The sequence below is a fragment of the Herpailurus yagouaroundi genome, unplaced genomic scaffold, assembly GCF_014898765.1.
Source record: "Herpailurus yagouaroundi ecotype Mexico unplaced genomic scaffold, PumYag 217, whole genome shotgun sequence".
Classification (NCBI taxonomy): domain Eukaryota; kingdom Metazoa; phylum Chordata; class Mammalia; order Carnivora; family Felidae; genus Herpailurus; species Herpailurus yagouaroundi.
This window is the reverse complement of record NW_024412448.1, coordinates 4,874,197-4,888,884: the sequence shown is the minus strand read 5'-3', so window position 1 is coordinate 4,888,884 and position 14,688 is coordinate 4,874,197. Positions and strand designations below refer to the sequence as shown.

The 14,688-nt window shown below is 63.6% G+C and overlaps 1 protein-coding gene across 4 annotated transcripts in view; it reads right to left on the bottom strand.

Annotated features, from left to right (window-relative positions):
* RPTOR (regulatory associated protein of MTOR complex 1) overlaps positions 1-14,688 on the bottom strand; it is a 350,527-nt gene that overhangs the window by 44,794 nt on the left and 291,045 nt on the right. For all 4 annotated transcript variants that reach the window (XM_040456616.1, XM_040456619.1, XM_040456617.1 and 1 more), the window contains 6 exons: positions 13,467-13,532; positions 12,993-13,184; positions 12,707-12,847; positions 7,522-7,639; positions 6,561-6,701; positions 6,082-6,240 (listed from right to left, as the gene is read on the bottom strand). In XM_040456616.1, the coding sequence (XP_040312550.1) occupies positions 6,082-6,240; positions 6,561-6,701; positions 7,522-7,639; positions 12,707-12,847; positions 12,993-13,184; positions 13,467-13,532 (817 nt within the window). The remainder of the gene's footprint in view (positions 1-6,081; positions 6,241-6,560; positions 6,702-7,521; positions 7,640-12,706; positions 12,848-12,992; positions 13,185-13,466; positions 13,533-14,688) is intronic.

Genomic DNA, 14,688 nt, shown 5'->3' with positions numbered 1-14,688 from the left:
CCACACGGAAGGCTGTGAGGGCCCCGCAGAGGTGGAGCCCCCGCGGGAGCCCAGACGCCCAGGACGCCCCAGCAGGCCCTCCGGGGCCCGGGAGGCTTCCGGGCTGTTAACTGCTCAGAAAGGGCGCTGTGTCTGGCCCTCACCCAACTCCCTCCTCACAAGCTCTGAAACCTATTTTCATGTCTAGACTAAAAGTAATAAAGGATCATAACTAATGGCTTTAGATTTATTTTTCAGGGCAACGGCCACAACTTTCTGAATGGCGTAAGAAGTAGGAAAATTTGCTCGGAACTCTTGGCCAGCTCTGGATCCCAGAAGTCCCTGGAGAGCAGCCCAGGGTGAAGCCGGGTCTCAGGGTCGCTCACTCTGACGCCCTAAGAGCTCACCTGGGCTGTCCAGCAACCGGCGCCCAAGACCCGGGGCCTCTGCACTCGCCCCTTTGTGCCGCGCCCCTCCCCTGGTCGCTGCCCCCCCCGCCCCCGGCAGGTGACGGAGCCCCTTGAGGAGCCCCAGGCTCGCTCCCTCCTCGGCCTGCCCTGCGGGAGGCCTGAGCAGTCCAGGCCCCGAAGAGGCCGCGGCACCACCCGGACCAGGCGGCCACCGCATCTGCATACTCCTGTCAGCGATGTTCCTCAGGGTCCCTACACGACACACTTAATGGTGGCCTTTAATCAAGGATCTTGGCCATAAAATCATAACTGATGCGGTGGCATCGGAAAAACAACGCCGTTCGCTTTCTCGCCGCCGTTTCCCGGCCGTAAGAAATCAAACTAATGGGCTGTAACGCCTTCGCTGGGATCGTGTGAGGTTCCTCTGGCAGCAACCCGCTCCTCCTTTCTTTCTCCTTTCTCGCAGTCCCTCTGCTCCTCCTGCTCGGAGCTCGAGGCTGTGGGGTCTCCCGGGCCGCTGGGGGCTTGCAAAGGCCTCCCGTCAGGACTCCTTGAGGCCGTGGGGAGACCAGGGGAGAGGGGAAGATGCCACTTCCGGGGCCGGTGACGGTGCCGCAGGGGACAAGCGGCTGTGCGCCCGGGGGGAAGGCAGCTCTGCTCCAGGGCCTCCTCCTCCGGTGGTGTGGGCAGTGCCCGTGTCTCTGCCCCGTCCCTCGGCTCCCCTCTGTTCCCCGAGGGCGGTGGCCCTGACTCCCGGGGGCTGGCGCTCAGCTCAGCAGCGTGACTGACTAAGTGGCTGTTGTGGGTGAGGCCCGGGGACAGGGACAGAGGCCCGGGGGATCTCTGTGTGTTGTGGGGGGCCCCTGACGTCTGCACGCGCACCAGGCAGGCGTCTCTCCCGACCTTCCCACTCCCACCTCCTGGCGCTTGGATGGGGTGGGGCTCAGGGCGGGAGGGGGACGGAGGGCAGGCCCGGCTGCCAGTGGCACACGTGAGCGGGAGACAGCAGCTTTGTTGAAACTGAGTGATGAAGGTGGGCGACTTCCCTCCTGGTGGGTCAGGGAACCCCCCGCCCCACGGGATGCAGAATGTCGGTGGCAGGGAGGGCCAGGCACTGCTGGGTCGGAGGGGCCACGCAGAAACGGCCAGGGAAGGTTGTCCGGGCCTCGCTCAGGGGCCAGCATCCAGCCTGGGGAGGGGGGACGGTGGTGGGCGAGGTGAGACGGGCTGACGACGAAGGTGGGGGTGTCTGCGGGAGGAGGGCCCTGAGTAGGGAGCTGACAGCAAGTGCTTGTTGACTGAAGGCTTCTGAGTGAAGCTGTCGTTGGACAAGCCTGGCTGGCGGTCTGTGACGTGCTGGCAAGGTCTGAGGGGGTCCTGGCACGCGGGGAGACAGGCTGGATGGCAGGGGGGCCGATGGGGGATCCGCGCAGGAGTCAGGCCAGATGGCTGGCGAGCCAGAGACACGTGGGCTTCCAGAGGTGAGGGGATACGGGGACTGGCTCCCAGTGCAGCCCGACACCCTTCGGGCTGGCCCAGTTCAGGTGCGGGAGGCCCAGGCAGAGTCAGCTCCTCCCAGTGGGGGGCAGCAGACATGAGGCACAGCAGGCGAGACCACGAGGCAGGGTGAGGGGTAGGAGGGGACCCAGAGGGGCTGGCGTTGTGGGACAGGTGGGAATGAAGGGACGTCCCAGGTTGCCGTGGTTTTGAAAACCTCTTCTGCAACATTCAGGGAGAGGCCAGAGACTGCAGTCCTTGGCTGAAATTCGAGAAGAAACTGGCTTTAGGCGGTCGAGAGCCGCAAGCAGTGGGACTCTGGCCGACGCGTCCCAAGTGCGCGGTAGGCGGGGCGCTATCTCATGGAATATTCACGAGCCGGCTCCCTCAACTCCAGCTCGCTTAGAACTTCTCAGTCAAGTTTCCAAGGACGTGAACGATGCACAGATAACACTCGGCTTTCTGCAGGAGTCCGACTTTGTGAGTGGCCAGGTAGGGGTGACGAGGCTGCCGGCTCCCGGGAGACGGATGGGGGTAGGGCGGAGGCGGGAGGTACCGGCCTCTCCGTCTGGCGTGGCCTCCGGTGAAATGCCAGTCTTCGCCCCTCACGCAGCCAAGGCCCGCGCGGAGGACAAGATGATGCTCCTCCTCAGGGCCCAGCGCAACGTCTGGGTGGGAGCCCGGCCTGGGGCACGTCCAGGCGCGTCTCAGACATGCAGCACGAAGCCCGCGCTCGCCCAGGGAAGCGGCCACAACCCCACGGCCTGAACCCGCCGGGGCTTCCACCGGCACACGCGGTTTTCGAGACCCTGCCAGGGGGGACCTGCTGTGGACGACGGAGACCTTCTGACAAAAGGTCTCAAAGGTCCCCTGGCGACTCAGGACTTCAGTCCGTCAGGCTTCACTTCCACCAGGCCTCAGGAGCCAGGTGTGGCGGCTTCAAACGTTTCTCCTCCTGGTGGCCGGCCACGCGTGTGAGCTCATGCCCTTGGAACACGGGCGGGGCCGCACAGCGTGACCACGGGACCCAGACGCACTCAGGACAAGACCCCGAGGAAGGCACCAGGGGGCACAGGGAGACCAGTCGGGAGGGCTCTACGGGAGCCAGCGCAGGGCCGGGGGGATGCTGGCCTGGGTGGCGAGGCTGCACGGGGTGGGGGATGGGGGCACACGGTCTGCAGGCGCCCAGGGCTGGGGTGCAGGGGTGAGGGGCAAAGAGAAGTCACAGGGGCGCCTGGATCCACCCCGGTGCCCTCGACTGAGGCGGACGGCGGTGGGGATGGCTGGGGTGGAGACCAGCTTCCATGTCCGCGGTGTTTCTACGGTCACTTCCTCCAGGGCTGTGCTCCCGAAGCCCCAAACGCCGCCCACACTTAGAAAACCCTGTTGAATGAAGGAACCTCCACGTCCTGGGAAGGAGCAGGAGACCTCCCCGTTCATCTCACGGGGACGTCGGGGGACACCGCGGGGGCAGGAAGGGCGTGCCCTCCGGGCAAATGACGGCCTGGCCGGTTCAGCTGGCTGCTTGTTTTCGTGGGGCTTGCCAACTCAAAATACTTTCCGTACATTTTAAGCAGTTGGAAAAGAAATTGAAAAAAACAATAATGCTTTGTGATGTGACTATTTTCTGAAATTTGAATTCCAGTTGGTAAGTTTTTTAAAAATCAAAAGAAATGTTAATTAATTTTCTTTTTTGACAGAGAAACCGCACACGTGTGCGGGAGGGGCAGCTGGGGAGAGAAGGGGAATCCCAAGCGGGCTCCACACTCAGCACAGAGCCCGATGCAGGGCCGGATCCCACGACCCTGGGATCGTGACCGGAGTCAAAATCGGGCGTCAGACACCCAACAGACTGAGCCACCCAGGCGCCCCCGCAAATGGTTTTATTAGAAAGTGGCCGGGCTCGCTTGTCCACGTGACACCTCAGGCTACTTCTGTGCCACCTGCCACGCTGGAGATGGACACTCTCTGGTCTGGGGCAGAGAACATCTGCCGGCCCCTGACCCTGGCGGCGGGGGGCGGGGGGCGGTGCGCGGCGGCCAGGCCCCCCGCACCCCCGGCTGGTGGGTCAGGTGCGCTTACAGGAGCCGCGCGGGCTCCCGGAGAAGAGGCAGTGACGGAAACACAGCTCCGCGCGGGTCCGTTCCTCTCAGCTTTCCCTGTCACCTCGTGTTCTTCCACCATAGGTTTACACAGAAACACTCACTTAGATTCACTCGCTTAGACCCAGGTTTTGAAGGACTCCTGTGGGGCCAGACCGGGAACTTAGTCACTACGTACAACGTTAATTCTACTGAAGGCCACGATCTGGTCCACGACAAACACCCTGCAAGGGACACTCAGAACATGCCTTGCTGGTGAGTTACCAGAACCTGTGTTCATGCCGAGCGCCAACCCCGCGCCTTCTGGGCACAACCCAGATGCACACATCTGCGATGTTGTTTCTGTTGAGATGGACCGCTTAAGCCGGTTATTTCTGAGCCCCGTTCTTGGTGGTGGGTGGGTGTGTTCGGCAAACAGATCCCTTTCTGGCTCCTGTCGACCTGGGGGGCACAGTGGCCACGTCTGGGCCCCAACGGGAAGCCACGTGGACTTGACCCGACTCTTGTTCTAGCAGAGGAGCGGACTCGTGTGGTCAACACAGGAACCACAGCCCTGCCCCTTTCGGATCATGGCGGAAAGTCAGAAATGCCACGGTCATCACGCGACGCGGACAGTGCAAGTGCGAGGGCGCTGGGCTCGCCACGGAAATAAGCCGATGACTCAGAACAAACCGCCGACGAGAGCAGTCCCGGCCCCACGTGAGGGGCCGGCGAGGGTCAGACAGGAAATCACAGATGCACATGCTGATGCCAGAAGGCAGGAAACCCGGCAAGTGCACGGGCTATTTCTATCCTCAGCTCCAGAAACGAAAACTAACTCGGTAAAGCTCAAGAAAAGAGAGAGGGGAATAAAGATACGAAGTTACCGGAATGAAACAGTAAGATACAATAATGAAAAAAAGCAACAAAGCCCAAATTGGGACTTGAAAACAGTGAAGAAATTAACAAACGTGTTGTAGGGTTTTCCGGGATCAACCCTACAGGCAAAAGTAAACAAGCAGCAGTAGGAGTAAAAGGGGACGCTCCCGCGGACACAGCAGGGGCTACAATGTCAAGAGAGCACTCTGCAGACGTTCACGGAGACGAGAACACGTGCCTGAAACGGACATCTCAGGAAAACACGATGCGCGAAGGCAACAAGCGAAGAAACAGCGCGAATGCTCGTGCTGCAGTTGGAGACCGGGACGCGGAGTAGAGCCCGCCTCTGACGGAGGAGGCGTAATTCAGCTACTGTGGACCGACGAAAGGGGCAGGAGGAGAGCGGCGCGCACAGGGGGCAGAAAGCAGCGGGCAGGAGCCACCCCGCGAGGATGCGAGCCATAGGACACGGGTCACACGTAATCTGGAGCCCGTACGAGGCGCCGTGAGCGCTTTGGGGGTTTGCGGACAGTAAAAGAGCCAGGACACGGGTGGACGGGCTCTGGGGCTGCAGCTCTGTCTGTGATTCCTTAAGTCGGGAGTGAAACGCGCGTGGTGGGGTGTTATGTTAATGTCCCCAAGTTTTTACGTGTAAAGCGTTTCTCAACATGAAATAAAGCTCCAGCCAAGGCCTGGGAAGCCATCCTGGGCATGGCAGCAGGGGCGGGAGAGGCCCGCCAAGCAGGTGCGGCCCTTGCTGCCAGCGCCCCGAAGACTGACAGTCGCACGGGAGGAACGAGGCGGATGCCCACGACCCCGTGAGGAGGGAAGACCTCTGGGGGGGGGGGGGGGGGGGGGGGGACCGTCACTCTGCCTGGTAGAGGTGTGGAGGCCCCTGCTCTGCCCTGGCCGCGACAGACAAGATGTCTCCCGGGGTGAAATCAGCGAGGGGACGGCGAATGGGCCGTGGCGCTGGGCGTGGCGACAGACGGAAGGTTCTGGCAGCCTCCCCACACAACGAGCCCAGAACGGCCCGTCGGCCATCGTTAGAGCATGGCGAAGGTGACGGAAACTTCCGGCTGCCCAGCACACGCTGCTCACCCCCACACCCTGGCTGACCCTTCTTCTCCGGCCGAGACGGTCCTGGTGTCCGCCATCTGGAGAGCACCGGGAGCGAGACCTGGTGCCGCGGGGGTGGGTGGGGGCAGACAGGAGGGCCAAGGCGCCGCACTCACCGATGAGGGAGTTGAGGGCGGAGTAGGAGCTGACTCGGCGCATCTTGTCGATGGTCTCGAAGGACAGGATGTACTCCTCGTTCTCGGGGCTGCCCAGGGTGCTGCTGGCGCTGCTGCTGGTGCTCAAGTTTCCGGGGGAGAAAGCCACCGAGCTGCCCGCTGGCCACGGAGGGCGGTGGGGGGGGGGCGGTCAGCTGGGGCTCCCGGGACATGCGCCGCCTACGCGGCCCCACCGGTCTCCTCTAGCCGCGCCCGCGCCCCCGGCGAGACCCGGGCTCCTGGCGGCCAGGGGCACGTGGGCCGCAGGGACACCCGTGCCAGGCTGCCTGCGGGTGTGCGGGCCCCGCTGGCCAGCCAGCCGATGGCACAGCGGGCGCGGGTTCACGGCAGAGAGAGGGACGGGGCGCCCGCGCACGGGAAGTTTCAGAAAACCAAACCCACCCCCGCCCCGGCCCAGGGGCCCAATTCCAGCATCTTACACTCTTCTGTCAAGCTCAGGTTCTGCAGAGATTTGTTCAAGCTTCTGGCGGTGGTGACGGCGCGAATGTTTCCGTAGGAGCTCACGGAGCGGAGTCTGGGGGTGCACGGGCTGTCCCGCACCGGGGTCAAGCTCCCCCCCTCTGGGAGAAAGAAGAAGAAGAAGGAGTCAGTGGTGGGCCTCAGGGCACATCGCGCCCCCTTGGCCAGTGGCCACAGCAGCAGGTGACAGGAGCTACCGCCACTCAGTGAGGGCCTCTGACACACGTGTCAGGGTCGGCTGGACGCCGGGTGGGGAGGGGAGGCACGACCAGGACCGACACCAGACATCCAGGGCACCACTGGCCACGGGGCCGCCCTGAGGGCAGCAGCAGGCGCCCTGTGGCTCAGCCGCGGGCCGCTGCCCTACAGGTGACGACAGGGTGGCGGCCAGTCGCCCTGCAGGCCCCCCCCCCCCCCGCCTCTGGGCCCTCCTCCAGTGCACCAGCTGTTTCCACTGAGCAAGTTCATTTTCATTTCCCTTCCCTGATGTTCTAAAAGCAGTAACGCTTCTGTTATTGATCACGAGCCTCTTTCCTGCAGAAAAGGCTGCGTTTGTGGCGGGGGGCGGGGGGGGGGGGGCGGGGAGGGCAGCCCGATATGATGAAATATAAATCCAGCAAAAAGGACAAATGGGAGAACAGGAGCTGCCTAACGTGACTCACGGAACAGGGAACCAACAGCTCATCACGGGAGGAGGTGACGTGCTTTTCCATGAGCGCCCCCCCCCCCGCACGCGTTTTGCTATCCTTCGAGATTCCCATGAATTTGATTCCCAAAAACGGTAGGGAAAAAGAAGAGTCAGAGGGTCAGTGTGGCCCCTCCTGCCGCCCTTTCTATTCTGCTAAGTGGCTGGGATGGCGGGAGTCATGGGGCCCTGCCCTGGGGTCCCCGGCCAGCAGCTCAGGCATTATGCCGCCGTACCTGTGGTCGCTGGAGAGGGCAACGGGTAATTCTTCTCCTCCTCCATGAACTGCAAGGCCACGGTGCAGAAATTGCTTTCGTACTGGACGACAAGATGACTCAGAGCCACCACCAGTTCCTGCCGAGAGGGACAAGGACGACAACGCTTACCGGTGGCGGCAGAGGACTGCGGAACGGCAGTGAGGCTGAAAGTTCACGCCGAGCGCTCAAGCCACCAGAGAAAAAAGAAAGGTTGAAACACTTTGCACTCAGCGTTGGCAGGAGGGACTGGCCCTTCGGGGGTGCGCTCGCGAGTGTCCAAGGGGAGCAGGAGCCCCGGACAGGCAGTGTGGGCGGGATCTCGAGACGTGAACGTGGGCACGGACACAGGCGTGAATGACACCCTCCAGGGGCAAGGCGGACGGGTCACGGGAGCCGGGCCGAGGTACGTGTTGATTGGACCCTGCCGCTGGGTGAGCCATCTGAATTCCGGGCACGTTAAAGCAGAGCACGTCCGACAGGCCGGAGCACGCCTCTTACTAGACGCAAAACGTGCAAAGAAAAATTAGTGTCCCGTCCCTGAAAGGCAGGGAAATTCTCCAGGATCCTTAGGCCCAACTGTTTGAGGAAAGGAGCACAGGGGCCTCTGCTGCGTGAGCTCCTGGGGGCCCCCAGCTCGCAGGGAATGCCTGTGGCCCCAGGCTGCGGGCCTTCCGCACAGGTGCCCAGCTCCACACGGCCCGGGACCCTTAGCGGCTGCCCCCTGTTCTCTCCTGCGCTCCCTCTCCTGCCTGGACCCCACAAAGTCCTTCGCCTCCTCCTGTCATGTTTGTGCACTGCTCCCAAACCCACACCCGTGTCCCCTCCACCCCCTTCAAGCTCCCGGCCGGCCTTCCCAGTGCTGGCCAAGCGTCTCGGCCTGAGTGCTCCCGCGACCCCGAACTCGGCAGCCCACGGTGTGCTGGCTCCACCCTTCTTAGTCGGCTCCCGCTAGGGACTCCTCGGTTCACGCCCACGGCACTACGGACCCCTGACCCACCTCCCACCCGATTCGCCCGAGTCGGACTGCACTGAGCCCCCCACAAGCCTGCTCATGCCCACTGCCCGACACCCCATCTGGCCCTTATCTGCGGTGCCTACATCCCTGCCACCCGCCCCCCACCCCGCAAACCGGAGCGCAGCCTCTGTGCAACGGAGAACAAGCCACGCAGGGGTCACCCGCCGGGCCCCTCCTGGCAAACACACGGCCTGTGCCTTCTGCGGAGAGACTCTCCCCTCCGCTCTGACGTCGGGTGAGAAAAGCTCACGGTGGGCCCTGTAGCAGGAGCTCGCAGCCAGGTCCCAGACCCTCTGACGCAGGGAAGGCCATCGAAGGCCAGACACCGAGCTGGCCGCCCCCGCCCGGTGGCTGTGGATCAAGTACGTCCTGCTGGGGCGGAGGACGCGTGAGGCGGCTGCTGCCGGCCACGGGCTCCTGGAGCGCGTCTGACCACAAAACACAAACATGCGGGCAGTTCTGGCCGGGCCGCGCAGCCCAGCTGTGCCCTAGACTTTTGGAAGCAGTTCCCCACATGCACGCCCGCACGCGGAGATCAGCGCCCCAGCCCCTCCGGCCAGCGGCGTCGGTCCGCCCCACCTTCCTCCCGACCTCCAGCCTTCTGGTCACATGCGCAGCGAAACGAGGCCTTGCCCACCTGGCTCTCCGCCCCGCCATCTAGCACGGACCCTTGAGGGAGCCAGCACTCCCGCGCCGGGCCGGCGCACTCGACACCGTCCCCGAGCGTCCCCAGTTCACCCCGCGATCCCTTCAGGCCTCCCGCTCGGATGCCTCTCTGGGCACCCCACCTTCACTCGGGGCTCGCCTCCAGGCCCACCCACCTTCACCCCGCTTCACCTCCCTCAGGGCACGACCGCCACCTGCTAGGTCACACCCGCGTCTGTCCAGCCTCCAGCCCACCCGCCTTCAAAGTGCAGGCTGTTCAGGCGGGTTCAGTTCTGTGCTCGATCGTCGAGGCCCGGGGACCCAGGGCGCAGCAGGTGCTTAACGAGTACCGACTAAACGAAGCCTTTCCCTTCAGACACGTTACCATCTCCATCACGCGGCTCACCTCACGAAGGGCTCGGGGACATCGTGCCCGGGCTCCTGCACTGTCCCAAGGGGAACCCGCTAACGCTCTCCCTCGGTTGCGCGGGAGGTCAGACTGCGCGTCTTCCTGGCATCCCCCCGCGGCCCCCGTGTGCTCTGGCGGCCACCTCCTTGTTTCCTCCCCTGAGGACTGCCCCCCACTGCGTGCGTCCAGTGGCACATTACAGGCCGACACCGGTGGCCTGGAGATTCGCGTGCGGCCCCATAACCGTGGCGAGACGGCAGTGTCCGTGGGAGCGCGTCTGCTCCGACGTGACCACCCTCAGGCCCTCCCGGGCAGCTCGGCCCCACCAAGTCCACCAGGGACCTGACGGCCTCTGATGCTTTTCTCACTGCCGCTGAGTCAGACACGCCGGGAAGGCAAGTGGACATCACACTGCTCCTCCATGGTCCGCGGTCACCACGTACAAATAAACGAGACTCACAGCCGTGGAGGTGGATGGTGGCGGGGGAGCTGGGGGTGAGGATGTGGCTGGGTGGTGACCCACCCCCGCCCCTCGCCTGGCCCTTCTGGGGGGAGGGGGCGGCTGGCTTCCGGGGGGCTGGGCACCCTGGATTTGATACTTCATGGACAAGTTCACGTCCACAGAGGTTTGGGAGGCCGATGTGAATCTACCGACTCTGATGCTATCAAGTGAGCTCACTGAGTAAGTCACCCTCTGCCCTCGCATCGCCTCAGGAAAGGGCACTGTCACCATACAAAGTAAATGCACGTGGTCTTTTCCATACCGAATACGTGTGACTTTATGAAAATCCCAGCATACGTCCCCATTTCTCTCCTCTGCCCCAAACAGGGGCACGACGGCAGCTGGTTGCACTTATCATCGGCGCCTCGGCTGCGGGTCAGAGCCGGCGACTCCGACCGGAGCGGCAAGGGGCAGGTGAGCTCGCGGAGCTCGATGCCCAAGCCCAAGCCGTGCTCCGGACCCTCGGGGCTCTGGAGCTGGGTCTCCCAGACCAGCAGGCTGGGCCCGAGCTCCCGACGGTCCTGCCACATGGCTCTGGACGAGGAGGAGACGAGTGCCAGCGGCGTCAGGGTTCTGCCGACGCTGCAGGGTCCGGTCTCTGAGCAGGCAGCACCTCTCCGCGTGGCTTTCCCCGCCCACCCCGCTCAGGCCGCGTCCTCTCTGCCGCTGCTGCCTTCCTCCCCAAGCCTCTGTGCCCCACGTTCCCACGCAGACACGGCCTCACTGTCTCGGGGTCGAGCGCAGCCACCCCAGACCTCCCCCAGCACCCAAGCACTTGCGGGAAGAATGAGGAACTCAGCAGAGAACTCAGCAGGTGCGCTCCCGACACGCAGGGCCCGGCGCCGAGCCACCGTCCTCCCCTCCCCCTCCCTGCCCCTCCTGCTTTCTGCTCCAGCCATCCGAACGGCGGGCAGCCCCTGGGCATACCATGGTCCTCACACCCCTGGGCCTTTGCACACACTCCGCCCGCCCTACCTGCTCTGCTTGCCCCTCACCTCCCTGGCTCCTGGCTGCTCAGCCCTCCTAACCCAGGGGTGAGCTCCCACCTCCGGAAGCCTTCCTGACTCCTCTTCCCCGACGAGGCAGGGCAGGCATCACGCTGACGCGCTCCAGAGAGAGCTCCGGGCCCCCCTCTGCGGCCCTGCTCATCAATGAGGGCTCTAGAATGACGGCTGCTTCCCACGTCTGCCCCTTGGAGGCAGGCTCGTCTCCCGCTCTGTGCTCCGAGGCCTCGGACGCACAGCCTGCATGCTGAGCCCAGGACGGAGGAGCAAGTCCCCTGCCTCCAGATGAGGCACTCCTTAGCGGGGTGGGCTCTGATGTGCAGCCGCGCCCCTGGGACGCAGCCACAGCGGGGAGCCCCCCAGGCAAGGCGGTCAGCAAGGCACCTTCAGGAGAGACGTGGCTACACCTGGGCATTCTCGTATCCAGAAAAAAGGGACACTGAGTGGACTTGAGGCAGGAACGGGACCCCAGGGCCCACACTGGGGCCGTGCTCGAGAACAACGCAGTCCCAGGTGTGTGCTGGCCAGTCTCCAGATACTGGAAGCTCACGGGGACGTTGTTTTAATTTTTATTAACGTTCCTTTTCACATTTCAGATTTCTGGAAAGAAGAAAGCAAGCTTTCCTTCTTTAGGAGGGATCTCAGTGGACAATGAAAGAAACCACTAATTTGCTACTCTGATCAGCGGTGTCCAAGGGGAGGCAATCTGCTGCAGGAGCAAGGAGGCTGGCAGGGCTGCGGGAAGCGTGCCTCCGATTGAGAGAGCGCGGACAGCGAAACAGGGCCCGCCGCCAGGGTCTCAGGGAGCCCGTCCTTCCGTGTCTCCAGTCTGGCGGAAGTAAGCTTGCCCAGACTGCGTCCCTCCCGAGAAAATCAGGGGGTCCACGTGAGCAGACAGCCCCAAGCCACACCCTGTCCTGAAAGGCGCCCGGCCTCCCTCCTGCCGTTCCGCGACCTCAGCCACACCGGGTGCCGGGTGGACACACGATGCCCGGGAAGACCGCCCGTGCCGAGGGGACAGTCTTCTCCAGGCCACCAGCCGCCGTGCGGGTACCCGGTGGCGCCTCCGCCGGCGGGGAGTGGGGGGGGACCTCGGGCTGTGCCGGGCCAGCTTCCGACAGAGGCGCGAGGTCTCCGGAGGAAACCCGAGGCATTCGCGCACGTGCGCAGACCAGTCAGAGCCGCCCCGTCGCGAACGTGTTCCGTTCCACCGCTGACAAACACGGGGGCGGGGAGGGGGACACACTCCACAAACCTTTCCGTCTGTCTGTGGGTGTCTACTGCTCTTTTAGTCGCCATGATGTGTGTATGTGATGCTCCCAGGCAGGAAGGAGCCTATTTTACAAGCTGCCAGGAGGCGCAGCCTGTTAAATGCCTTTAAATGAAGCAAACACACGAGTATCTGGTGAAGAAACGCATTTTGCAGAGAATTAAACAAGCATTTAAAGGTCCGCTCTCTAAAGGACGTGCGCCCCTGGGGACGGAGGGCCCACAGCTGCGGCCGAGGCCACGGGCTCCGATCCCTGAGCGCCGCGGGACGCTGGTCGCGAGGCGCTTTGCCGCTGCCTGCGGACCCGGGGGCCACGCACCTTGCGGACCACGGGGCTCCCGTCGTTGATCAGCTGGGCCAGCATCATGGCCACGTTGTGGTCGATGGTGGTCGAGTGGTCGGTCCTCTCCGCCGAGTTGCCCACAAACGTGCCGAGAGCGAAGACCGCCGCGCAGCGCACCTGCGGGCCGGGCCGGGTCACGGTCACGCCACAGAGGGCGGCTGCGGTCTGACCCCCACCCGGCCCCTTCCTTCACGTGCGGCGCCCGGCGGGAAGCCGGCACCCTGGCCTCGGCTGGCCTGGGCACGGGCCGCGGCGGGCTCACCTCAGGGATGGGGTCGGAGAGGAGGCTGTAGAGCTTCTCGTGCGCGCTGTCCCTCACGCCGCACCACCTGGCCGAGTCAAAGTTCTGCCAGATGCGCCCCAGGCAGATGGCCACCCACTGGCGCAGCAGCGGGTGGGGGTCGTTGAGCTGCTCCAGGCAGATGGCGATCAGATTTCCCTGCAAGCAGGCTTCCTGCGAGAAGGCACACGACCCGTGTTCACCCGCGGCCCAGGGCAGGGGGAGGGGCCGGCCGCGGCCACAGGCCCGTTCCCTGGGGAAACTCTCACACCGCCACATTTGCCCAGGTTTCCTCGCTCCAAACCCACCACCTTCAACGTGCCCTGCGGACGGCCGGCTGGGGAAAGGAAGGGCCCCGTGTCCCGTGGTGCCCCCTTCTGGGGGGACCGGTTCAGCAGCCGCTCAGACCAGCATCCCCCTCCCAAACAGGGCAGCTCCGGGGGCTGCGACACTTACCTGTCCTGTGTTGTAACTGTTCACGATCACAGCCAGGATGAAAGCCGTCATGGTCCGATGCTCAGCCTGGAAAACACAGGTTGGCCTGGGTTTGCGTGTCCCCGTGGCGCAGCAGGGCTCTCTCTGTCCTGAACCTTAGTGACAAGCTTGGTGCTCCAGGTCAAGACCCAGTGCTGCTGACTTCTGACCAGAGTCCACGGGACAGAAAACCCCGCAAGAGGGTCTGAGGGCTCAGGGCTGGCCGCTTAGCATGGCTGTTCCCCAACAGGGGCAGGACGGGGCGGGATGGGCCCGCTGGGACCCCGACAGGGGCAGGACGGGGCAGGACGGGCCCGCTGGGACCCTCTGCGCACAAGCCTGTCCCGCTCACCCTGTACCCCGTCCGAGCCTGTGGAGGCGCGATGCCCACCACCGCCCAGTGCGCTGGCAGAAAACGCGCGACTCCAGCACCCTGACTCGGTTCCCGGCTTCCTTCTTTCTGTCGCGTGGGTCTGTCCTCATCCTTCCCTTGTGCCTCTGCTAGCTGGGGAACCAGTCTGCTGTCCGTAACAGAGTCGTGGTGCCTGGTGTTGTTAACGTGCACCTGGGGCAGAGTCTGAGGTCGATCTTTCTCGCTCTTGCCCTTGGATCAGTCAAGGCTGCCGATTCCAACCTTCCTCCTCCGGTCTTAACCCCTCGAACTCATGACTACGGCCTGTGTTCACGGCCGGTGCTTATGTAGATGGCCGCACGCTAGCCCATTCCTTAGCCCTGTGCTGTGTTCTGCGCCCCCGTGGGCTCGGTCTCTTCCTGAAGCACGGGCTCCATAAGCCCTTCACTGGGCGTCCGAATGCGACCAATTGTGCGTCTGTGACCACGGGCTGGCTTCACCGAGTCCCGGATGGTGCATGAGGTGGTGGGGGGTTCCGGGGTGACAGTCGCTTTCCTCCAGCGTCCGTGTCTGTCAGTCCTCCTCGTGGTACTCTCAGCTCCTGTGCAAAGCCCTCTTCTCGTTCTGCTTACTTTTAAGATTTTCCCCTTTTGCCTTTGATATTTTCTACCTCTGTTAGGTTGGGCCTTTGTGTGGATTTGTTTTTATTTAGTCTTCTCAAGACTCACAGTGCTTTCACTGAGAAGTCATTCCTTTCTTCAAACTGGGAAAATTCTCAGCCGTGATCTGTTCACGTCCTGCTTCTCTCCATGTCCCGAGTGCACACTCTGGCCTCAGGGTGGCAGCAGTGAG